Genomic DNA, 26,920 nt, shown 5'->3' with positions numbered 1-26,920 from the left:
CGCCACACACGCACTCTCATACAATACCCAAACTCTCAGATAAAGCAAACTCTTACAACATACACAAGCCACACACGCACTCTCATACAGCACCCACACTCTCAGATAAAACAAACTCATACAACGCACACACGCACTCTCATACAACACACAGTCACTCTCAGATAAAACAAACTCATACAACGCACACACGCCACACACACTCTCATACAACACACAGTCACTCTCAGATAAAACAAACTCATACAACACACACATGCCACACACGCACTCTCATACAATACCCAAACTCTCAGATAAAACAAACTCGTACAACACACACACGCACTCTCATACAACATCCACACTCTCAGATAAAACAAACTCATACAACACACACATGCCACACACGCACTCTCATACAACACACTCTCATACAACACACACTCTCTCTCAGATAAAACAAACTCATACAACACACACGCCACACACGCACTCTCATACAATACCCAAACTCTCAGATAAAACAAACTCATACAACACACACACGCACTCTCATACAACATCCACACTCTCAGATAAAACAAACTCATACAACACACACACGCCACACACACACTCTTATACAACACACACTCTCAGATAAAACAAACTCATACAACACACACACGCCACACACGCACTCTCATACAACACACTCTCATACAACACACACTCTCTCTCAACACACACTCTCTCTCAGATAAAACAAACTCATGCAACACACACGCCACACACGCACTCTCATACAATACCCAAACTCTCAGATAAAACAAACTCATATAACACACACATGCCACACACGCACTCTCATACAACACCCACACTCTCGGATAAAACAAACTCATACAACGCACACATGCACTCTCATAAAACACACAGTCACTCTCAGATAAAACAAACTCATACAACACACACACGCCACACATGCCACACACGCACTCTTATACAACATCCACACTCTCAGATAAAGCAAACTTATACAACATCCACACTCTCAGATAAAACAAACTCATACAACACACACACGCACTCTCATACAACATCCACACTCTCAGATAAAACAAACTCATACAACACACACACGCCACACACGCACTCTCATACAATACCCAAACTCTCAGATAAAACAAACTCATACAACATACACAAGCCACACACGCACTCTCATACAGCACCCACACTCTCAGATAAAACAAACTCATACAACGCACACACGCACTCTCATACAACACACAGTCACTCTCAGATAAAACAAACTCATACAACGCACACACGCCACACACACTCTCATACAACACACAGTCACTCTCAGATAAAACAAACTCATACAACACACACATGCCACACACGCACTCTCATACAATACCCAAACTCTCAGATAAAACAAACTCGTACAACACACACACGCACTCTCATACAACATCCACACTCTCAGATAAAACAAACTCATACAACACACACATGCCACACACGCACTCTCATACAACACACTCTCATACAACACACACTCTCTCTCAGATAAAACAAACTCATACAACACACACGCCACACACGCACTCTCATACAATACCCAAACTCTCAGATAAAACAAACTCATACAACACACACACTCTCATACAACATCCACACTCTCAGATAAAACAAACTCATACAACACACACACGCCACACACACACTCTTATACAACACACACTCAGATAAAACAAACTCATACAACACACACACGCCACACACGCACTCTCATACAACACACTCTCATACAACACACACTCTCTCTCAACACACACTCTCTCTCAGATAAAACAAACTCATACAACACACACACCACACACGCACTCTCATACAATACCCAAACTCTCAGATAAAACAAACTCATACAACACACACATGCCACACACGCACTCTCATACAACACCCACACTCTCAGATAAAACAAACTCATACAACGCACACACGCACTCTCATAAAACACACAGTCACTCTCAGATAAAACAAACTCATACAACACACACACGCCACACATGCCACACACGCACTCTTATACAACATCCACACTCTCAGATAAAGCAAACTCATACAACACCCACACTCTCAGATAAAACAAACTCATACAACACCCACACTCTCAGATAAAACAAACTCATACAACACACACACGCACTCTCATACAACATCGACACTCTCAGATAAAACAAACTCATACAACACCCACACTCTCAGATAAAACAAACTCATACAACACACACACGCCACACACGCACTCTCATACAACACACACTCTCAGATAAAACAAACTCATACAACACACACACGCCACACACAAACTCTCACTCTCATACAACACACACTCTCATACAACACACACTCTCTCTCAGATAAAACAAACTCATACAACACACACACGCCACACACGCACTCTCATACAACACACACTCTCAGATAAAACAAACTCATACAACACACACACGCCACACACAAACTCTCACTCTCATACAACACACACTCTCATACAACACACACTCTCTCTCAGATAAAACAAACTCATACAACACACACACGCCACACACGCACTCTCATACAATACCCAAACTCTCAGATAAAACAAACTCATACAACACACACACGCCACACACGCACTCTCATACAATACCCAAACTCTCAGATAAAACAAACTCATACAACACACACAAGCCACACACGCACTCTCATACAACACCCACACTCTCAGATAAAACAAACTCATACAACGCACACACGCACTCTCATACAACACACAGTCACTCTCAGATAAAACAAACTCATACAACGCACACACGCCACACACACGCCACACACACTCTCATACAACACACAGTCACTCTCAGATAAAACAAACTCATACAACGCACACACGCCACACACACTCTCATACAACACACAGCCACTCTCAGATAAAACAAACTCATACAAGACACACATGCCACACATGCACTCTCATACAATACCCAAACTCTCAGATAAAACAAACTCATACAACACACACATGCCACACACGCTCTCTCATACAACACCCACACTCTCAGATAAAACAAACTCATACAACACACACACGCACTCTCATACAACACACAGTCACTCTCAGATAAAACAAACTCATACAACGCACACACGCCACACACACTCTCATACAACACACAGCCACTCTCAGATAAAACAAACTCATACAAGACACACATGCCACACATGCACTCTCATACAATACCCAAACTCTCAGATAAAACAAACTCATACAACACACACATGCCACACACGCTCTCTCATACAACACCCACACTCTCAGATAAAACAAACTCATACAACACACACACGCCCTACACACTCTCATACAACACCCACACTCTCAGATAACACACACACACAAGTTGCAACCCAATAAACATGGTGTTGCAACGCAGTATTGGGTCCCGACCTGTGACTTTTTGAGGAACTGTGAGAGATATGATTTTAAAAAACTTTCTAATTCACTTCTAATAATTTCTTTTCATTCTCTTGGTAATCTTCTGTTGAAAAGCATGGACATATGCTTAGTTGCTGGCCCATTTCTGGAGCACTTTATGGCAGCAGTTTTGCAAGAATGTTATCCATTTGCAAGAGCACTAGACGGCAGCACTATGTCCTGCATGTAGTGCTCCTAGTTATCGCCTCCACACAGAATATCATGGGAACTAAGCACATTTCATAATAGAAGTAAATTGAAAACTTTTTTAGAATGGTTAGCTCTGTCTGAATCACAAAATAACGTTTTTGGGTTTTATATCCCTTTTAATAATGGGCTCAACTACTACTTTTTTGCATTAAAATTGAAATGTGCATGATGGCAGTTTTATTTGTTTTAGCAAAAACTTGTAAATGTTATCACTATCATACAGACACCACTTCTGCTCACAGAGCTATCAATGATATGTGTCATACAAGCCACTAAGCATGTGCAATATGGGACTGCTGCTGCACTGGGTATTGGCAGCATATGTACCTGTGCTCTTAAACATTAACAGCTTCTTCTATAAACTTTTTTGTTGATACTAGATTATTGCTAAAAACCTTCTTTTGAATATGTAAATGCATCCCTTTAGCAAATGGAATAATGGTGAGATTAAGCATTGCTTTGTTTTTGGTGTTTTTGTTCATCTTACTGTGGGTTAGAGGTGTCTAACCCTTGTCCTTAAGAACCTTAGCAGGCCAGGATGACAGTCTTCCACCTTCAGCATAAGTAAATCTGTCAGATTAGGTAGAAGAAAACCTAACCCTAGCTTGCTCATTAAAAGAATGCATTTTGACAAAAATCTACACAACTTATAGCTTCTAATCTTTTTGGTTTTCTACTTCTTAGAGACATAACCAAAATTGTAATCACTCAAAAGATTTATAATGAATGAAAGTTTAACAACATTGCTGTAAAGAGTTGTGTTTTGCTTTTTGCTGCTGTTCCTCCCTTTCCCAGAAGGCTGGAGCTCAAAATACCGTCTACGCTAGCATTTAACCCACCCTCACCCCAATTTATTCAGCCATACACTGTCTTAAAGGGACAGTCTACATCAGAATTTTTATTGTTTTAAAAGATAGATAACCCCTTTATTACCCATTCCCCAGTTTTGCATAACCAATAGTTATATTAATATACTTTTAACCTCTGTGATTATCTTGTATCTAAGCCTCTACAAACTGCCCCTTTATTTCAGTTCTTTTGACAGACTTGCAGTTTAGCCAATCAGTGCCTGCTCCCAGATAACTTCACGAGCACAGTGTTATCTATATGAAATACATGAACTAACACCCTCTAGTGGTGAAAAACTGTTAAAATGCATTCTGAAAAGAGGTGGCCTTCAAGGTCTAAGAAATTAGCATATGAACCTCCTAGGTTAAGCTTTCAGTTAAGAATACCAAGAGAACAAAACAAAATTGGTGATAAAATGTACATGCTCTATTTGAATCATGAACGTTTATTTTGGCCTAGACTGTCCCTTTAAGGTGGATTATAAATGTTGCTGCCACTGACGAGCAAAACCATTTTATGCAATAGCAGTAAAGACACCAGGTGATTTAGGTTACTGTTGTTTTTGTACAGTACTTGTAAATTTGTCGGTGTGATATGAATTGGTTTACTCTGACTATGTAATTTATTTTTAATCAAAATTGCAATATTTTCCTCCAGCTGTACTATAGTGCCTGTATTGTTCCATAATGTCTATATATGATCTTAGACACCAGAAATATTTAAAGGGACAGTCTACACCAGAACTTTTATTGTTTTAAAAGATAGATAATCCCTTTATTACCCATTCCCCAGTTTTGCATAAACACAGTTATATTAATGCACTTTTTACCTCTGTGATTATCTTGCATCTAAGCCTCTGCAAACTGCCCCCTTATTTCAGTTCTTTTGATAGACATCCATTTGAGCCAATTAGTGCTGGCTCATAGGAACTCCACATGCATGAGCACAGTTTTATCTATATGACACACATGAACTAACACCCTCTAGTGGTGAAAACTGTTAAAATGCCCTGAGAGAAGAGGCGGCGGCCTTCAAAGGCTTAGAAATTAGCATATGAACCTCCTAGGTTTAGCTTTCAACTAAGAATACCAAGAGAACAAAGCAAAACTGGTGATAAAAGTAAATTGGAAAATTGTTTAAACGTTCATGATTCAGATAGAGCATGTCATTTTATTTGGGACTAGACTGTCCCTTTAAGATTTTTTTTTTTTTTTTTTTTTTACCTGCAAAATGTTTGTTTATTTTTTTAATAGTTGTACTAATATTTTCTTGACTTGTTTCCTAAAAGGAATGTTTTCTTCTTCTCCTGTTTATAACCATTTGGTCTGGTCTTGCCTGTTTTATACTGCTTGTTTTCCTTTTTTTTATAATACTAAGGATTAATAGAATAAATCTATCTTAATCTGATCACATCTAATCACAAATAGGCTAGAGAAGCAATGCATGAGAGATGTATATGGTGGTGTAGGGCTTCCAGTTGATTGAGAGCCAGATAGCCACTGGTTCATATAAAGGACACAAATGCCAATGAATACCACAAAAATATATGATATCGTCTTTATCTGTGTTGAGAGAGAGCATAATAATTATATTTATGCCAGATAATAAAGTATTGCCTGTAGCACAAGGTCATAATGTATGAATTAGCTGGCTTTAGGCAGTTTCAATTGTTAGATTCTTTTATTGTGCCCAACAGGTAAAAAGAAATACATGATTTTACGTTGGCAACTTTATGAAGGACAATATAGGCATTCATAATTTTATTATGTTGTCTTCATAAAATTGCTGGTTTTCTGGTCTTAATTCTGTGTCTTCCCAAAAGAAATTGTTTCTGCATACATTTTGGTTTTATATAACATTTGTATTCAAGCATATTTATTATACGACCGACCTTGTATTATCCTTTCAGTAACATGTTTTTATATGTCTTTAATAATTGGTTTTAAATAGACATATTTCCATAATTGTAATTCTTCATATAATTACTATAACCTATCATTTTTTTTTTTAATCTGGCCTTTAATCAAATCTTAGAGAAGGTGTCATTAAATCTTGTGGCTTTTATGAAAATATCATTAGGTATGAGGTAATAGTAGTTTAGTATTCAACCTTTTAATAACATTTTATGAGAGGCTTTTCATCATTGTATCATTCTTTTTAACTTTACCATTAGGTTGCCTATGTGTGCACAGTGCTTTTTTACTTCTATTATCTAATTTGCTTCATTCTCTTGGTATCCCTTTGTTGAGGAAGCAGCAATGCACTACCGGGAGCTAGCTGAACATATAATTTGAGTTAATGGGAAAGTCAACACCAGAATTGTTGTTGTTTAAAAAGATAGATAATCCCTTTATTACCCATTCCCAAGTTTTGCATAACAAACACAGTTATAATACACATTTTACCTCTGTAATTACCTTGTATCTAAGCCTCTGCAGACTGCCCCCTTATTTCAGTTCATTTGACAGACTTGCACTTTAGCCAATCAGTGCTCACTCCTTGGTAAATTCACGTGCGTGAGCTCAATGTTATCTATGTGAAACACATGAACTAATGCCCTCTAGTGGTGAAAAACTGTCAAAATGCTACCAAAAAGCCTACCAAGGTGTCCTTTTTAACAAAGGATCTAAAGAGAACAAAACACATTATATAATAGAAGTAAATGGCCAAGTTGTTTAAAATTACATGCTCTATCTAAATCATGAAAAAAGGGGTTTTATGTCCCTTTAAGAGATATACAACTCTACTTCTCTAGTAAAAGCAAATATACTAAATCAGAGTAAACCTAAAAATAAGCAAGCAACTTGTTTTCTTGCAAAAATGAGCACTTATAAATTCTGTGTGTAACCACATACCCTGAGAGAACTGACATGTTTTAACTTAACTTGCATTCTGTCCTCTTCTGAGCATGGGCAAAACTTCCCGTTTCTCTAGTATTCACTGAATATCAAACCAGCTCATGTTGCTCTAGAAGGTTTTTGACAGCGCTAGATATGCTTTCCTGTAGAGAACCCAGCTGCCTTGTAGGGCTGTGACAGAAAGTAATGGACACTGAACTAAAATATATATATATATATATATATATATATATATATATATATATACACACTGTGTTAGTTTATATATAGGACATTGCTTAGTGTTTTTTTGTTACAACAATGAAACTGTTTAATATCCCTTTTAACATAATTTATATAAGTGTTACCAATAATAAGTGTTTGCAAGTTGATACCTAGTTTTGATCTTACTGTTATTTAGATTACTTGCTGAAATGTATTCTTGTGATATTTATACCCTTTATGAAGTGTTTCCTAATGTCTAAAACTATTTTTGTTGCTTGACTCTTATATAAACTTTTTCTTTGTTACAATTTGACATTATAAACCGGTTTTTGTTTTTTGTACTATAGTTTTCTGCACTAAATAACTGACAATAAGCCACTGTATACATATATATTTGATGTATCCGAGTAGCTCATTTAACAGCAGTTGGATGCACAGATACAAGTTCATGATTAATAAAGTTTCGTCTGTTGTCTTCATCTGTGGCTACAGGGTCTTTGATGACTGAATCTAGCTGGTTGCTGTTTAAGCATTCATCTATTTTGGTCTCCTCGCTTAGAACTAGCTGGTTTGATGCCTCATACTCTTCCAATGGAGTGTCTTCATTTTTTGTCCAGGCCTCTCTCTTGTCTTGTTCGTTGCCTCCTCCATTTTGTCGTCCAGCCCGTTCTTGACGTTTTCTCCACCATATATGCAAGCAACCGTATAGTAGGATGCAGGTAATGATGAGGAGAAGGATGCTACTGGTCAACCATATCCCTAGAGCTAGGTCTTTTTTCTTGCTATTTACAGATGAGGGATCTTGACCGAGTGTGTGGAAGATCCTGCACTGGTCGCTTGTTGGATTGGCAGATTGACAGGTTACACATAAAATATATGTAGTCAGTGGTGTTAGATTTTCAACAGTAAAGAATGTCCGACTGCCTGGAATCCTCTCTTCCTTCTGGAAGTTTTTCTTGGAATATCCAGATAGCATTGTGTTCCAGTTAGACTGGTACATGATGCTATAGAAGCTGTCAGAACAACTTGAGATGGATGGCCAAATCACCATTGCAGTATTAGCTGTGATGTTCTGAACTGAAATTCCCATTGTGAAATTGTCAATTAAAGTGAGTTGACTGATGATCAATTTAAGTTTTCACTGTCTGTCTTTCAGGAGCTTGTCTGAAGCATGCAAATCACCTAAAATTAAATATGTAATAACAAAAAAAAAATATATTTTCTATACAGTAGCTTATAACATCAGTGATAAATAACAACAAAAATATCTAGTTTGAGAAACACGTTGTATAGTTAAGTTCTCACAAATCTTCATTGAATAAGTGGTTGTCACATGTAAGGCAAAAAATATTTCTTTCCAAGGGCATGGAGAGTCCACAAATCCATTCTAATTACTAGTGGGAATTCAACTCCTGGCCACCAGGAGGAGGCAAAGAACACCCCAGCAAAGCTTTAAGTATCCTCCCACTTCCCACAATCCCCCAGTTATTCTTTGCCTTGTACATAAGGAGGATGTGCGAAGATGGTGTCTGAAGATATTTATTTTTTTATTTTATTATTTTATTTTTTATTAGTTTGTTTTGTACAGAATGTTTACTAGTACATCAACCACCTGCAAGTGGTGTAAAAACAACAGAATGCAAGTAACATATGACACAATCTACAGTTGTAACTCTCACAAAAAATGTCTCCCTTATTACCCCAAGGCTTTATTTTCTTCTCATAAAAGCTGTAATCTTGGGGGTTCCATGAGTCTTAATATAACAGAATGAAAAATGTGTGGGTTTACCCCCAGTGTCTTTGAGATTGAGCAAAAGGGCTTAAAATCTCTATTGAATACGGAAAGTTACGTACAACTGCAAATAGTAAAGCTTTGTCACATGTGATTTAATTATATATAACAATTTCATAACAATAAACTAATAAACTATGTTATTAATAGCTTGAAAAATAAAAGAAAGAAAGAGGAAATAAAAGAAGTCTCACTGTGCTTTGTATTATTTGTTCGTCGCATTAGTGATGAGGTAGAATATTACTCATATGAACCGCTGTGTGTGGTTGTATACTCTGACCCTATATTGCTTGCCTACCACCGTAAGTGTAAGATTCCCATAAGAACTGCATATCGTGGAATAAAGACAATTGGCCTAGTTTAAAATAATAAAATCTTTCCATTGTCAGATTCTTGTCAACTAGGTGTTTCCATTCTGATATGGTTGGTGTTCGCACTGATTTCCACATTTTTGGAATCAGTTGATTGGCTGAATTGAGCATGATTTGAAATAAATGTTTTCTTATTTTGCATGCAATAGGGGGTGGGTGACTAAGTATAATTATGTCTGGGTCGGGTGAGATGTGTGTGCTTAAAACTTTATTGATGTCCCTAAAGACCTTTGACCAGAATTCTTTAATATAAGTGCATTCCCACCAAATGTGTGAGATATGACCCTCCCTCAAACATCCTCTCCAGCAAATGCCCGGGGACTTTTTGTAGATATGTTTGATTCTAGCTGGGGTCATATACCATCTCATAAATATTTTGATGTTTGTTTCTTTTGCTTGGGCTGAATGCCCTGAATGGGAGAGATTCGCGAATCTTCGGAGCCAAGTTTTTGGAGTGGTATTGGTGTTGAGTTCCCTATCCCATCGTTTGGTGTATGTTGGGAGATGCGGGAAAGTATTAGACAAAATTAGTTTATATAGTTTAGATATCACGCGGGTTATTTCCTTTTTAGGAATACAAAGTTGCTCAAATATCGAGAGGGGCCGTGTGAGGTCTTTTTTGCATTTATGTGAAGTTATGTAATGCCTTAGTTGGTGAATCCTGAACCAAGATGACAGAAAAGGGTGCCCCAGTGCTTCAAGTTGTTGTTTAGATTTGATATTATTAGCGCTATCTGTTAGTAAGTATATGGGAAGGTGTTGTATAAGATCTAAATGGGGACCTTGTTCCAAAGACAAGCCAGGTTTAAATTCTGGATTATTTAAGAGAGTAGTAAGTGGGGAGTACCTGGAAGAGATTTTGTTCTGTGGAGTACATAGTTTCCTCCAATCTGACCAGGTTTCATTAGTAATTGAGGAGGATGATATAGAGAATGTAGTAAAGAATGCTGGATTCCAGCTTATAATACTCAGGTCATGTGATGTGGTCAAGGCATTTTCAATTTGTATCCATCTTCTGGAATTAGGTCCCTCAAATTTACACCAGTCTGAGATCCTTTGTAAGGAAATTGCCAATTTATATGAGAGCAAGTGTGGAACACCCAGGCCTCCTTCAGAGGGGATTTGGAATAATGTATTTTTATTAATTCGTGGAGGCCTACGTCTCCAGATGTAATCATTTATTATTTTTTGTAATGTAACGAGGTCTCTTTGGATACCAGCTATTGGGACTGTCTGAAGGATGTATAAAATCTTCGGTAGTAGTGTCATTTTAGTAACCTGAATTCTACCTAGCCAGGATATGTTTTTTGGGAGCCAGGAGCTAGTGAGGGTCTGAAGTTCTGCGATTAACCCACCATAGTTATATTTGCGTAAGTCCGATTTATCTGGGGTTATGTGTATCCCGAGGTATTTTAAGTATTTCATCTGTTGTTTGAGGGGGCATGTTGTCTTTAAAGTGTCCAGGGAATGTTGGGAAAGGTTAATAGGTAAGTATTCCGATTTGGTCATGTTCACCGAAAAGTTAGACACAGCTCCAAATTGTGTCAGTTCCGAGATAGCTAATTCTAGAGAGGGGAGTGGGTCGGTGAGCGTCAAGAGAATATCGTCAGCGTATATAGCTAATTTATGTGACTGATCTTCTATATCTATCCCTTTAATTTGGGTGTTCAATCTTATTTTAATAGCTAACGGTTCCAATGAAAGAATAAAAAGGATTGGGGAGAGAGGACAGCCCTGTCTAGAACCATTCCGTATTTCGAATGGATCTGAGAGAGTGCCATTTATTTTAATCTGGGCTGACGGGGTAGTATACAGGGCCAAAATCTTTTGGATGAAAGAATCTGGGAAATGGAAGTGTTGCAACGTAGTATACAAGTATGTCCAATCAAGGCGGTCAAAAGCCTTTTCGGCATCGGTGGATAAAAATATAGTTGGAATTCTTTTTTGTGTCACATATTCCAAGAGATCAAGGACCTTGACCGTATTATCCTTGGCCTCTCTATGTGGCACAAACCCAACCTGGTCTTGGTGGATCAGAGTCGGTAGAATTTGGTTAAGCCTTGTGGCCAAGATTTTGGCATACAATTTAAGATCTATATTTAGTAACGAGATTGGCCTGAAATTTGCAGGGGAGTTTGGGGGTTTACCTGGCTTAGCTAGAACCGTGATATTAGCCTGTAACATATTATCAGGGAATGATAAATGTTCTGGTATGGAGTTGAAAAGGGATGTTAAGTAGGGGGTTAAGTGTTTTGCAAATGTTTTGTAATAGAGACCCGTGAAACCATCGGGTCCTGGTGCTTTACCCTGTTTCAACTGTTTTATCGCCTCCTCAACTTCAGTGGTTTGAATGGGCAGTTCTAATCTTTTGGATTGTTCTGTACTTAGTTGTGGGATCGGAATGTTCTCTAAATATTGATTGCATGAGAGAAGGTGAGTTTGGTAGTCCCTATTTGGGAAAAGGTTATAAAGTTTGTGGTAATAATCTTTGAATTCCTTAGCTATAGAATTGGTATCTTCTAGGCTTTTGCCATGTTGTGATTTTATGGCGTGAATATATGTATTCTGTTGCTGAGTCTTTAAAGCTCTGGCTAATAACTTCCCAGGTTTGTTTCCCTCCCTATAGTAGCTTTGTTGTATGTGAAGTAGCTGCCGTTGTGAATTAATTTGTAGAATGGAGTTTAGCTTCTCCCTGCTTTTTGTTAAGTTCTCTAAGATATCGTTATTCGCTGGGTTGAGTTTGTGTGCATAATCTAATTTAGTAATTTCTCTCGCTAAGGTGTCTATTTCAGCTCTATTTTTCCTGTTAATTTGCGCTTTTGCTTTAATGAACTCTCCTCTTATGGTGCTCTTGTGAGCCTCCCACAGGGTGGACATAGTAACCTCTGACGTGTTGTTTGTGGAAAAATAGCTTTTTATATGCTTTGAAAATAATTTTACCTGTGCTGGGTCTAATAGTAATGAGTCATCTAGTCTCCACTGGAAGGCTCTAAGGGGTGCTGTTGGCCATCTTATAGTGCATGTGACTAGGGAGTGGTCCGACCAGGACGTGTGCGAGATGGAGGAGGACTTAGTGTGGGATAAGACCAGATGGTCCACAAATATATAATCCAACCTGGAGTAAGTGCGATTAGGGTGCGAGAAGAATGTGAAATCTGTTTTTTGGGGATGGAAATATCTCCACGAATCGTGTAACCCAAGTAATTTGAGTTTATGCCAAATAGTTTTAAGATTGGGGGTTCTAGCTCTAGTACCAGGATTTGAGCAATCAATTGTGGGATCCAGTGGGAGGTTTAAATCCCCAGCCAGGATGAGAGAGCCTTTAGACTCTTTTATGATTGAGTCTGTTATAGAGGTGACAAATTTATCCTGTTGTAAGTTAGGGGCATATATGTTTACTAGGGTCACTGGCTTGCCATACAAAAGGCCTTTAACACATAGAAACCTTCCTTCCTTATCTGTGACAATTTGTGTTTTAATAAAGGGTATACTTTTGTGGATAAGGATGCTAACCCCATTAATTTTTTTATTGGGATTAGTGCTGTGAAAGTGTTGGGGATAATGAGGAGAGAAATATTTGGGCACATTTTTAGTTCTGAAATGTGTTTCTTGTAGCATTAATACATGTCCTCCTCTCTTATGAAGGTCTAATATGGCCATTCTTCTTTTGTTAGGGCAATTGAGACCTTTGGTGTTTTGTGTGAAGACCCTAAGGTCTTGAGGTGTGTGATTACTCATCAACCTAGAGTGGTGTCAGGAACCCCATTGCGCTTGATGTATTAGGACGAACTACATGTTTGTGATGTGAGCACATGTGAGAAAAATAAGACAAATAACTAGAAAACAATAATAGAAAGAAGAACGAAAAGAAAAACACAAAATTAAAGACAATTCTTAATAATAATAATATACTAAACATTGAACTAATCTATAGGAGATACCCTCCCGTCTGAGTGAGAGCAATAAAACATCTATCTGCTGTTAACCTGTAACAATTGAGGTCACAAAACTTATTTGCATTAGACTTCATGACTATAGGTAACCTAAAACAAAACATGAGGTTTTATGAACAGCAATAACAGTATTGGTGGTAAAACAAGTAGAACAAGTGGGCAACAATGCACATAAATACCAGTCAGCCATTTGTTGTAGAACGGTGTCTGAAGATATTTAATCCTTTTATGGGTAGTTTCCCTGCAAGCAAGGATTGGGGCTATCCTCTGTTCATGTAATCCTCTTTAGTAAGAGTTATGGTTGCTGTTTAGCAGTTTGAAGACGGTGAGGTAGTCCTTGCTTTCTTTCCAACATTGATGCTACCCCTATATAGAAATCTAGAGTTGGTTACTCTGCTTTTCTTTTTCTACAGGTCCCTGTCAGAGGTCGGCTGAGTCTGTCATACCTGATAAGCTATTCCTGCCCTGCAGCTGGATCCACAGGTAAGTGCTTTTTCCTTCTAGGTTAGAAGGATTCAGCACTTTTGGGGGTTAATTATCTCTTTTTATTGGGAGATATACAAATCTGGGCAGCACTGACAGGGCACTGTACTGCATTGGAGACAAAGGAGGTAATTAAGGGGTTAAACTTCTTCTTTTATTCTGAGGCTGGCTTTTGAGATGGGGATGATTGTCACTACTTGGGCTGAGACTTTTATTATGCCTTTATTGTGATTTTATATGTTTTGGGCTAGAAGCCCTACGGCATTACTTTTCACTGTAGTTTGTGTATAGAAGCGCAGCGTATCTAGCGCTTTCTTGGTCACATCTAGAAATTACTGTTGCAATCATGTGACTGCTCTCCGCTTTTCCGCTGATTGTCTTTCTCTTCTCAGCCGACTTGGAGAGCGGAGTGTATAAAGTGTCTTTCCGATTATAGGAGATTGATTGTGACTTCTAAACTTAGCGGATAAGTGTTTTTTTCATGGAGGAGACTACTTGAAGGCACTAATATTCTAGAGGGCTAATGGGCAGCTGATAAATATAATCATTTAAAGAGTGGTTGCTATAAGAGCTCTTTATTCAGCACTGGTCTTCTCTGTGTCACCTGAGTGGTGTCTCCTCAGCAAGGCTGGGGCTATAGCAGTGCCTTCCATTTCAAACCATATTTTCTATATCCATATTGGTTTAAATAAGAATAGGAGTGGTTTAAGGGACTTTGTTATGAAATTATAGATCTTATAAATTACAAAAATCCTCCTTCTTCCAAACCTGAGCAAGCCAAAACCTCATGGAGGTCTAATCAGTCTTGGAATAAGGGTAAGCAATCCAAGAAGCCTTCCTTTGAGAACAAATCAACATGAAGGCTCTGCCCCGGATCCAAACGCAGATCAAGTAGGGGGCACACTTTCCTTCTTTCTGCAGGCTTGGTTTTGCAAAGTTCCCGTTCTTCGGACAGTGGAAGTAGTCTCCCAGCGATACAGGATAGGATTCAAATCTTGTCCTCCCTGAGTTAGATTTCTCCAGTCAAGATTATTTGCAAACCAGATAAAGAGAGAGGCTTTCCTAACATATGTCAATGATCTTGCTTCTCTAGGAGTGATTGTCCCAGTTCCTCTGGCGGAACAGGGTCAAGGATTATATTCCAATCTATTTGTCGTTCCCAAGAAAGAACTTTTTGACCCATTTTAGACCTTGAGTGTCGCAACAAATTTCTCAAGGTTCCGTCCTTCAAAATGGAGATTATCCGTTCAATTCTCCCTTTAGTTCAGGGGGGTCAGCTCATGACTACCATCGACCTGAAGGATGCGTATATTCATGTTCTTATCCACATGGAAGATTTCCAATACCTGCAGTTTGCCTTTTTGGACAAACACTTTCAATTTGTAGCCCTACCTTTCGGCCTAGCCACTGCCCCTCAAATCTTTCCAAAAGTTCTAGGGGTCATTTTGGCAGTGACCAGATCAGAAGGATTTGCGGTGGCACCGTACCTGGACGATATCTTATTTCAGGCATAATCTTTTCATTTAGCAAGATCCAATACGGATTCTCTGTTAATTATCTGCTCTCACAGGTGGAAGATGAATCTGGAAAATAGTTCTAGTGCGAAATACCAGGGTATGTTTCTTAGGGACGATCATAGACTCTATCCCCATGAAGATTTTCTTGACGGAAGTCAGAAAATCCAAACTTCTTGCTGCCTTTCTTTCTCTTGGCACTGTGTATGGTAGTAATTGGTCTAATGGTGGCTTCCATGGACAATATTCCTTTTGCTCATTTCTATCTAAGACCTCTACAGTTATGTATGCTCAGACAATGGAACGGAGACCACTCAAAGCTCTCTGAGGATAGTCTTAGACATCTGGATGAGGGTATCCCTGTCCTGGTGGCTCTCTCAGGACCATCTTGGCACATGCCTCCTGAGACCATCTTGGGAAATTGTGACTACGGACGCCAGCCTTTCAGGCTGGGTGCAGTTTGGGGTCCCTTAAGAGCTCAGGGAATTTGGACTCAGGAGGAGTCTGCTCTCCCAATAAATATTCTAGAGTTGAGAGCAATCTTCAATGCACTGATAGCTTGGTCCAGTTTATCAGATTTCAATCGGAAAACATTACTTCAGTGGTGTAGATCAACCACCAGTGAGGAACAAGAAGTTTCTTAGCCATGAAGGAGGTGACTCGCATTCTTCAGTGGGTGGAGTCTTACAATTGTCACATTTCTGACATCCACATCCCAGGGGTGGACAACTGAGAAGCAGATTATCTGAGCAGGAAGACTTTTCATCCAGGGGAGAGGGCCCTTCATCTAGAATTATTCTCAATGATAACACTCAGGTGGGGAGTTCCGCAGTTGGATCTGATGGTCTCGTCTAAACGCCAACCTTCCAAAATACAGATCAAGAGATCCGCAAGCAGCTCTGGTCGACGCTATGGCGGTTCCATGGGACTTCGGTCTGATTTGCCTGTTTCCTCCGTTTGCTTCCTCGGTTGATAGTCTGTATCAAACAGGAGCGGGCTTTGGTGATTCTAATTGCTCCAGCTTGGCCTCACAGAATTTGGTTTGCGGATCTGGTGAAGATGAGGAAGGAACAATTGGAGTATAATTCTCTCGTTACCTCACTATTCTACAGCTTCTCAGAGAAAAAGTCACCCCTATGACAAAAAGACTTATGTACATAAAAAAGATATCAATGAGAAGCGCAAAGCTTGCTGACAATAGAGCTAGTGATCTGTACAATAAATATTACCGTGATTGGATGTATTGATACAGTTGCTTTCTTTCATGTAATTAACAAGAGTCCATGAGCTAGTGACGTATGGGATATACATTCCTACCAGGAGGGGCAAAGTTTCCCAAACCTTAAAATGCCTATAAATACACCCCTCACCACACCCACAAATCAGTTTTACAAACTTTGCCTCCAAGGGAGGTGGTGAAGTAAGTTTGTGCTAGATTCTACGTTGATATGCGCTCCGCAGCAAGTTGGAGCCCGGTTTTCCTCTCAGCGTGCAGTGAATGTCAGAGGGATGTGAGGAGAGTATTGCCTATTGAATGCAGTGATCTCCTTCTACGGGGTCTATTTCATAAGGTTCTCTGTTATCGGTCGTAGAGATTCATCTCTTACCTCCCTTTTCAGATCGACGATATACTCTTATATTTACCATTTCCTCTACTGATTCTCGTTTCAGTACTGGTTTGGCTTTCTACAAACATGTAGATGAGTGTCCTGGGGTAAGTAAGTCTTATTTTCTGTGACACTCTAAGCTATGGTTGGGCACTTTATTTATAAAGTTCTAAATATATGTATTCAAACATTTATTTGCCTTGACTCAGAATGTTCAACTTTCCTTATTTCCAGACAGTCAGTTTCATATTTGGGATTATGCTTTAATTATCATATTTTTCCTTACCTCAAAAATTTGACTTTTTTCCCTGTGGGCTGTTAGGCTCGCGGGGGCTGAAAATGCTTCATTTTATTGCGTCATTCTTGGCGCGGACTTTTTTGGCGCAAAAATTCTTTTCCGTTTCCGGCGTCATACGTGTCGCCGGAAGTTGCGTCATTTTTGACGTTATTTTGCGCCAAAAATGTCGGCGTTCCGGATGTGGCGTCATTTTTGGCGCCAAAAGCATTTAGGCGCCAAATAATGTGGGCGTCTTATTTGGCGCCAAAAAATATGGGCGTCGCTTTTGTCTCCACATTATTTCAGTCTCATTTTTCATTTGCTTCTGGTTGCTAGAAGCTTGATGTTTGGCATTTTTTTCCCATTCCTGAAACTGTCTTATAAGGAATTTGATCTATTTTGCTTTATATGTTGTTTTTTCTCTTACATATTGCAAGATGTCTCACGTTGCATCTGAGCCAGAAGATACTACAGGAAAACCTCTGCCTGCTGGATCTACCAAAGCTAAGTGTATCTGCTGTAAACTTTTGGTAGCTATTTCTCCAGCTGTTGTTTGTATTAAATGTCATGACAAACTTGTTAATGCAGATAATATTTCCTTTAGTGATGTACCATTGCCTGTTGCAGTTCCCTCAACATCTAAGGTGCAGAATGTTCCTGATAACATAAGAGATTTTGTTTCTGAATCCATAAAGAAGGCTTTGTCTGTTATTTCTCCTTCTAGTAAACGTAAAAAGTCTTTTAAATCTTCTCTCTCTACAGATGAATTTTTAAATGAACACCATCATTCTGATTCTTTGGACTCTTCTGGTTCAGAGGATTCTGTCTCAGAGATTGATGCTGATAAATCTTCATATTTATTTAAGATGGAATTTATTCGCTCTTTGCTTAAAGAAGTACTAATTGCTTTAGAAATAGAGGATTCTAGTCCTCTTGATACTAATTCTATACGTTTGGATAAGGTTTTTAAAGCTCCTGCGGTTATTCCAGAAGTCTTTCCTGTTCCTAATGCTATTTCTGCAGTAATTGCTAAGGAATGGGATAGATTGGGTAATTCATTTACTCCTTCTAAACGTTTTAAGCAATTATATCCTGTTCCGCCTGACAGGTTAGAATTTTGGGACAAAATCCCTAAAGTTGATGGGGCTATTTCTACCCTTGCTAAACGTACTACCATTCCTACATCAGATGGTACCTCGTTTAAGGACCCTTTAGATAGAAAAATTGAATCTTTTCTAAGAAAAGCTTATCTATGTTCAGGTAATCTTCTTAGACCTGCTATATCATTGGCTGATGTTGCTGCAGCTTCAACTTTTTGGTTGGAAACTCTAGCGCAACAAGTATCAAATCGTGATTCTCATGATATTATTATTCTTCTCCAGCATGCTAATAATTTCATCTGTGATGCCATTTTTGATATTATTAGAGTTGATGTTAGATTTATGTCTCTGGCTATCTTAGCCAGAAGAGCTTTATGGCTTAAGACTTGGAATGCTGATATGGCTTCTAAATCAACTCTACTTTCCATTTCTTTCCAGGGAAACAAATTATTTGGTTCTCAGTTGGATTCTATTATTTCAACTGTTACTGGTGGGAAAGGAACTTTTTTACCACAGGATAAAAAGTCTAAAGGTAAAAACAGGGCTAACAATCGTTTTCGTTCCTTTCGTTTCAACAAAGAACAAAAGCCTGATCCTTCGTCCTCAGGAGCAGTTTCAGTTTGGAAACCATCTCCAGTCTGGAATAAATCCAAGCCTGCTAGAAAGGCAAAGCCTGCTTCTAAGTTCACATGAAGGTACGGCCCTCATTCCAGTTCAGCTGGTAGGGGGCAGGTTACGTTTTTTCAAAGAAATTTGGATCAATTCTGTTCACAATCTTTGGATTCAGAACATTGTTTCAGAAGGGTACAGAATTGGTTTCAAGATGAGACCTCCTGCAAAGAGATTTTTTCTTTCCCATGTCCCAGTAAATCCAGTGAAAGCTCAAGCATTTCTGAATTGTGTTTCAGATCTAGAGTTGGCTGGAGTAATTATGCCAGTTCCAGTTCCGGAACAGGGGATGGGGTTTTATTCAAATCTCTTCATTGTACCAAAGAAGGAGAATTCCTTCAGACCAGTTCTGGATCTAAAATTATTGAATCGTTATGTAAGGATACCAACGTTCAAGATGGTAACTGTAAGGACTATATTGCCTTTTGTTCAGCAAGGGAATTATATGTCCACAATAGATTTACAGGATGCATATCTGCATATTCCGATTCATCCAGATCATTATCAGTTCCTGAGATTCTCTTTTCTAGACAAGCATTACCAATTTGTGGCTCTACCGTTTGGCCTTGCTACAGCTCCAAGAATTTTCACAAAGATTCTCGGTGCCCTTCTGTCTGTAATCAGAGAACAGGGTATTGTGGTTTTTCCTTATTTGGACGATATCTTGGTACTTGCTCCGTCTTTACATTTAGCAGAGTCTCATACGAATCGACTTGTGTTGTTTCTTCAAGATCATGGTTGGAGGATCAATTTACCAAAAAGTTCTTTGATTCCTCAAACAAGGGTAACCTTTCTGGGTTTCCAGATAGATTCAGTGTCCATGACTTTGTCTTTAACAGACAAGAGACGTCTAAAATTGATTACAGCCTGTCGAAACCTTCAGTCTCAATCATTCCCTTCGGTAGCCTTATGCATGGAAATTCTAGGTCTTATGACTGCTGCATCGGACGCGATCCCCTTTGCTCGTTTTCACATGCGACCTCTTCAGCTCTGTATGCTGAACCAATGGTGCAGGGATTACACGAAGATATATCAATTAATATCTTTAAAACCGATTGTTCGGCACTCTCTAACGTGGTGGACAGATCACCATCGTTTAATTCAGGGGGCTTCTTTTGTTCTTCCGACCTGGACTGTAATTTCAACAGATGCAAGTCTCACAGGTTGGGGAGCTGTGTGGGGATCTCTGACGGCACAAGGAGTTTGGGAATCTCAGGAGGTGAGATTACCGATCAATATCTTGGAACTCCGTGCAGTTTTCAGAGCTCTTCAGTTTTGGCCTCTTCTGAAGAGAGAATCGTTCATTTGTTTTCAGACAGACAATGTCACAACTGTGGCATACATCAATCATCAAGGAGGGACTCACAGTCCTCTGGCTATGAAAGAAGTATCTCGAATTTTGGTTTGGGCGGAATCCAGCTCCTGTCTAATCTCTGCGGTTCATATCCCAGGTATAGACAATTGGGAAGCGGATTATCTCAGTCGCCAAACGTTGCATCCGGGCGAATGGTGTCTTCACCCAGAGGTATTTCTTCAGATTGTTCAAATGTGGGGGCTCCCAGAGATAGATCTGATGGCCTCTCATCTAAACAAGAAACTTCCCAGGTATCTGTCCAGATCCCGGGATCCTCAGGCGGAGGCAGTGGATGCATTATCACTTCCTTGGAAGTATCATCCTGCCTATATCTTTCCGCCTCTAGTTCTTCTTCCAAGAGTAATCTCCAAGATTCTGAGGGAATGCTCGTTTGTTCTGCTAATAGCTCCGGCATGGCCTCACAGGTTTTGGTATGCGGATCTTGTCCGGATGGCATCTTGCCAACCATGGACTCTTCCGTTAAGACCAGACCTTCTGTCTCAAGGTCCTTTTTTCCATCCGGATCTGAAATCCTTAAATTTAAAGGTATGGAGATTGAACGCTTGATTCTTGGTCATAGAGGTTTCTCTGACTCCGTGATTAATACTATGTTACAGGCTCGTAAATCTGTATCTCGAGAGATATATTATAGAGTCTGGAAGACTTATATTTCTTGGTGTCTTTCTCATCATTTTTCTTGGCATTCTTTTAGAATACCGAGAATTTTACAGTTTCTTCAGGATGGTTTAGATAAGGGTTTGTCCGCGAGTTCTTTGAAAGGACAAATCTCCGCTCTTTCTGTTCTTTTTCACAGAAAGATTGCTATTCTTCCTGATATTCATTGTTTTGTACAAGCTTTGGTTCGTATAAAACCTGTCATTAAGTCAATTTCTCCTCCATGGAGTTTGAATTTGGTTTTGGGAGCTCTTCAAGCTCCTCCGTTTGAACCTATGCATTCATTGGACATTAAATTACTTTCTTGGAAAGTTTTGTTCCTTTTGGCCATCTCTTCTGCTAGAAGAGTTTCTGAATTATCTGCTCTTTCGTGTGAGTCTCCTTTTCTGATTTTTCATCAGGATAAGGCGGTGTTGCGAACTTCTTTTGAATTTTTACCTAAAGTTGTGAATTCCAACAACATTAGTAGAGAAATTGTGGTTCCTTCATTATGTCCTAATCCTAAGAATTCTAAGGAGAAATCATTGCATTCTTTGGATGTTGTTAGAGCTTTGAAATATTATGTTGAAGCTACGAAATCTTTTCGTAAGACTTCTGGTCTATTTGTTATCTTTTCCGGTTCTAGGAAAGGCCAGAAAGCTTCTGCCATTTCTTTGGCATCTTGGTTGAAATCTTTAATTCATCTTGCCTATGTTGAGTCGGGTAAAATTCCGCCTCAAAGAATTACAGCTCATTCTACTAGGTCAGTTTCTACTTCCTGGGCGTTTAGGAATGAAGCTTCGGTTGACCAGATCTGCAAAGCAGCAACTTGGTCCTCTTTGCATACTTTTACTAAATTCTACCATTTTGATGTATTTTCTTCTTCTGAAGCAGTTTTTGGTAGAAAAGTTCTTCAGGCAGCGGTTTCAGTTTGAATCTTCTGCTTATGTTTTTTGTTAAACTTTATTTTGGGTGTGGATTATTTTCAGCAGGAATTGGCTGTCTTTATTTTATCCCTCCCTCTCTAGTGACTCTTGTGTGGAAAGATCCACATCTTGGGTAGTCATTATCCCATACGTCACTAGCTCATGGACTCTTGTTAATTACATGAAAGAAAACATAATTTATGTAAGAACTTACCTGATAAATTCATTTCTTTCATATTAACAAGAGTCCATGAGGCCCACCCTTTTTTGTGGTGGTTATGATTTTTTTGTATAAAGCACAATTATTCCAATTCCTTATTTTATATGCTTCGCACTTTTTTTCTTATCACCCCACTTCTTGGCTATTCGTTAAACTGATTTGTGGGTGTGGTGAGGGGTGTATTTATAGGCATTTTAAGGTTTGGGAAACTTTGCCCCTCCTGGTAGGAATGTATATCCCATACGTCACTAGCTCATGGACTCTTGTTAATATGAAAGAAATGAATTTATCAGGTAAGTTCTTACATAAATTATGTTTTTTATATTTTGAAACATATAATGCAAATTGCAATGCTGTAAAATTTTCCCTAATTGCCTAAAAAAACCTCTCGCCTATATGAAATTTAGTAAATTTTTTGGCTACCCGTAAATGAGCATACACTACATTTCTTTCTTAAACTTTATATAAAAAATATGCATAGAATACACAATATAATAGAGTTCTTACTTGTTCTTAGGGTTCTGCATTAGGCTCCGTTTGAGCCTACGCACTGCTATTTCTTCTGCTCATAGAGTTTCAGAGCTTTCTGCTCTACAGTGTGACCCCTTTATCTTATCTTATTTTCCATGCGGATAAGGCGGTCCTTCGTACCAAATTGAAATGTCTTCCTAAGGTGGTTTCGGACCACAATATCAATCAGGAAATTGTTGTTGCTTTGTTCTATCCTAATCCTACTCATAAGGAACGTCTGTTACATAACCTGGATGTAGCGCGTACTTTGAAGTTCTATATGCAGGCTACTAGGGATTTTTGGCAATCTACTGCCCTTTTTGTTGTGTTTTCCTGGTAAACGTAAAGGCCAGAAGACCACATCTACTACTTTCTTTTTGGTTGAGAAGTGTCATTCCGTTGGCCTATGAGACCGCTGGACAACAGCCTCCTGAGAGGATTACGGCTCATTCCCCTAGGGCTGTCTCTTCTTCCTGGGCCTTTAAAAATTAGGCTTCTGTGGAACAAATCTGCAAGGCGGCCACTTGGTCTTCGTTGGATACTTTTTCCAAATTCTACAAATTCAATGTTTTTTCCACTGTTGAGGCTTCTTTTGGTAGTAACGTTCTTCAAGCGGTGGTGCCTTCTGTTTAGGTCCGCCATTCTTGTTCTCCCTCCCTTCCATTCTGTATCCTCTAGCTTTGGTATTGGTCCCCACTAGTAATTAGAATGGTTTTATGGACTCTCCATGCCATTAGAAAGAAAACAAAATGTATGCTTTTGTGATAAATTATTTTCTTTCCTTGGCATGGAGAGTCCACGACCCGCCCTTATTTTAATTTTGACAGCTTTTGTCATTTTCTAAACCTCAGGCACCTCTATACCCTTTGTGTCCTCTTCTCTTTCCATATTCCTTTGGCTGAATGACTGGGGGATTGTGGGAAGTGGTAGGATACTTACAGCTTTTTCTGGGGTGTTCTTTGCCTCCTCCTGGCCAGGAGTTGAATTCTCACTAGTAATTAGAATGGATTCGTGGACTCTCCATGCCAGGAAAGAAAATAATTTATCAGGTAATCATAACTTTTTTTATTTATTTTTTTTTATCCATCCTCATCCAGTATGAAATTGCATTTGTCTACAAAGAGCTTGGCCAACACAATGTTTTTCGGGAAAATTGACTACAAAAAAATAAATCTATGAATTACATTGTTGTTTAAAATAAATAAATCGGTAAGCTTCTCAATATTTTAGTGGTGTAAACAAATATAAATGTTTTTGGTCAGCGGTACCCGTGGCTATGTTCTGAACAGAACATTATGAGAAATAAAAAGAAGCTGGATGGGGTTATATTTAAGTACTGAAACAAAAGGATTTTCAGCTATCTGAAATGAAAACTGAGCATATGTTTTTTGTTTTTCTGTGAGTATATCTATAAGTAATGTTCAATCTTTCTTTTTCTTTTAATAGGAATTATAGCATAAATTATATAAACTAAGCTTTTCCGAGCAGTGCTTTCCTTCTGCTATATTATTTTGTTTAGTTGTTTTATGTATTTATTTCTCTTCTACAATGAATGAGAGTAATTGTGCACCCTGCTCATGTATCCAGCGCTATGGAATTGTGGGTCACTTTACAAATAGATTATATAATACTTCTAACATAACTGTCTGTGGCAAATAAACTGATGCACTGATTATTTTTTAAAAATACTTTCTAATATAAAAAATATATTTAATCTGAGGAATTTCCTTTTTTTGTGAGGGCAGTTATATTGTACAAAGAGGAATTTCCTTTTTTCTGAGGGTAGTTATATTGTACAAAGAGGAATTTCCTTTTTTCTGAGGGCAGTTATATTGTACAAAGAGGAATTTCCTTTTTTCTGAGGGCAGTTATATTGTACAAAGAGGAATTTCCTTTTTTCTGAGGGCAGTTATATTGTACAAAGAGGAATTTCCTTTTTTGTGAGGGTAGTTATATTGTACAAAGAGGAATTTCCTTTTTTGTGAGGGTAGTTATATTGTACAAAGAGGAATTTCCTTTTTTCTGAGGGCAGTTATATTGTACAAAGAGGAATTTCCTTTTTTCTGAGGGCAGTTATATTGTACAAAGAGGAATTTCCTTTTTTGTGAGGGCAGTTATATTGTACAAAGAGGAATTTCCTTTTTTCTGAGGGCAGTTATATTGTACAAAAATGACTGCAAGCTATCAATGCAGAGTATTATTTTGTTAGGCTCTCTTTGTACTATATATATTATTTTTAACTGTTTCCATTGGAATACATCTGTGACTGCCAAAGACTAAAGTATGTCAGACAGCTGCTGAGTTATTTTACATCACTAAGCTGAGATTAGACGGACTATGGGAAGAACTTTTTCCTTTGCACATTCAAGAATTGTGAAACCTAATAAAAATATTTAACTCTCGTGTTCAATATGGGATACCCAGAAAATAAACACAAATTACTTTCCTGCTGTGCTAATTTTTAGCTTATGTATTGATTTAGCATTGCTCATTTGTAAAACACAGAATACAGAATAACATGCAAAATATATCTACATAAAAACACTACAAAATTGGTAATCTATGCATTAAATGCATATATATTCCAGTACAAAAAAGCATATTTTTTTTTTTAGTTTTAGATATTAAAAAATACAACATGCTTTTTCTGTCATGATATTCAATATGATATTCTATACAGAGGTTACATTTTCTGCTGTATAGAATGGCAGAACAGCAATTAAGAAAGCATAGAGAAAAGTCAGTTCCTACCTCATATATCCACAGTCATGGCTTTGCCTCTGTGAATAGATAGAAGCTGGCGATTGTTTACAGCACCTCTAATTTCTTTCTTTGTAAACTGCACCTGTGACTTATCGTCATCCACATTCCACACGTGTGTGAGCTCTGCTGCCGTCACTTGCGCATCTGAAGGGATGCTTGCGAAGTGGCTTCTATGTATCTACTGTATGAATCTAGGTGTGTGCACATATTCCACAGCTCTGTTGCCTTGGTTTTTCAAAGACATCAGATGATAATTTTCTTATGCTCTCTTTGGTTTCCAGCCCCCTTTGCTATATGCCCTCTCCTTTTGAAAAAGGCAATGAACTCAAGTAGTATCCTTCTCTTTGTTTTAGCGTTTCACATAATTTTCTGAGAGGCAGGAGAATGCCTGGCAGTGTCATTAGGACATAGATCACTAAGATGTAAACTCTCACAATCTGGTGTTTATTCCTATGACAATCATGTGGCTCAGATATTTGTGACGCCTTTTTAACTGTCCTGTGAAAATTGTAATTACTTTTTCAGCTTCACTGGAAATAAACCACATCTCTTCATTTATCCTGCAGGACTTGCACGCACAATAGCAAGTTGTCTGCATTAGATAATTGCCTTTTCAATAATTATATATTTCTACAAATATTTTACATTGACACACTCTTTCTTTGCTTTAATTTATTTGTAAACGTACGTTATTTAAAAAAAAAATTCAAGCAAATATGTTTTATCAATTGATCAATTTCTATTTTTTTATTTTGTATTATTTGTCACTGTGTTATGCAGTGGTACATTTTATTCACAAAGGTGCTGCAATGTTACCATGCTTGCAAATGTGTTTGGTTACTTATATTGATCATGTCTTGTAGTTTGAGAACAAATTATTTTTCTTTAGAATTTGCAACTTCCTTATGTAATAATACTACAACTTCCTTATGTAAAATAATAATGCCTGAATGTGTATAAACCTATGTCTGCATATAACCACTGGGGGTAGTGCTTGAATATGTATAAACCTTACACGTTTGCATATAACCACTGGGGGTAGTGCTTGAATATGTATAAACCTTACACGTCTGCATATAGCCACTGGGGGTAATGCCTGAATGTGTATAA

The 26,920-nt window shown here is 38.3% G+C and overlaps 2 protein-coding genes across 3 annotated transcripts in view; one reads left to right on the top strand and one right to left on the bottom strand.

Moving 5' to 3' along the window:
• Positions 1–26,920, top strand: part of CYFIP1 (cytoplasmic FMR1 interacting protein 1) — a 543,505-nt gene that overhangs the window by 251,221 nt on the left and 265,364 nt on the right. The window lies entirely within an intron of this gene.
• Positions 7,994–26,166, bottom strand: FNDC9 (fibronectin type III domain containing 9). The gene is made up of 2 exons (XM_053707735.1): positions 25,799–26,166; positions 7,994–8,799 (listed from the first exon to the last, which is right to left on the bottom strand). Exon 2 carries the CDS (start codon positions 8,705–8,707, stop codon positions 8,030–8,032), a length of 678 nt encoding a protein of 225 aa, XP_053563710.1. The 5' UTR covers positions 8,708–8,799; positions 25,799–26,166; the 3' UTR covers positions 7,994–8,029.

Source organism: Bombina bombina, chromosome 3, assembly GCF_027579735.1.
Source record: "Bombina bombina isolate aBomBom1 chromosome 3, aBomBom1.pri, whole genome shotgun sequence".
In the NCBI taxonomy this organism is placed as follows: domain Eukaryota; kingdom Metazoa; phylum Chordata; class Amphibia; order Anura; family Bombinatoridae; genus Bombina; species Bombina bombina.
This window is presented reverse-complemented; position numbering and strand designations above follow the sequence as displayed.

What these genes read in the sequence shown, in the direction of transcription:
- FNDC9 (XM_053707735.1), bottom strand. Translation starts at nt 8,707, where the DNA reads ATGGGAATTTCAGTTCAGAACATCACAGCTAATACTGCAATGGTGATT.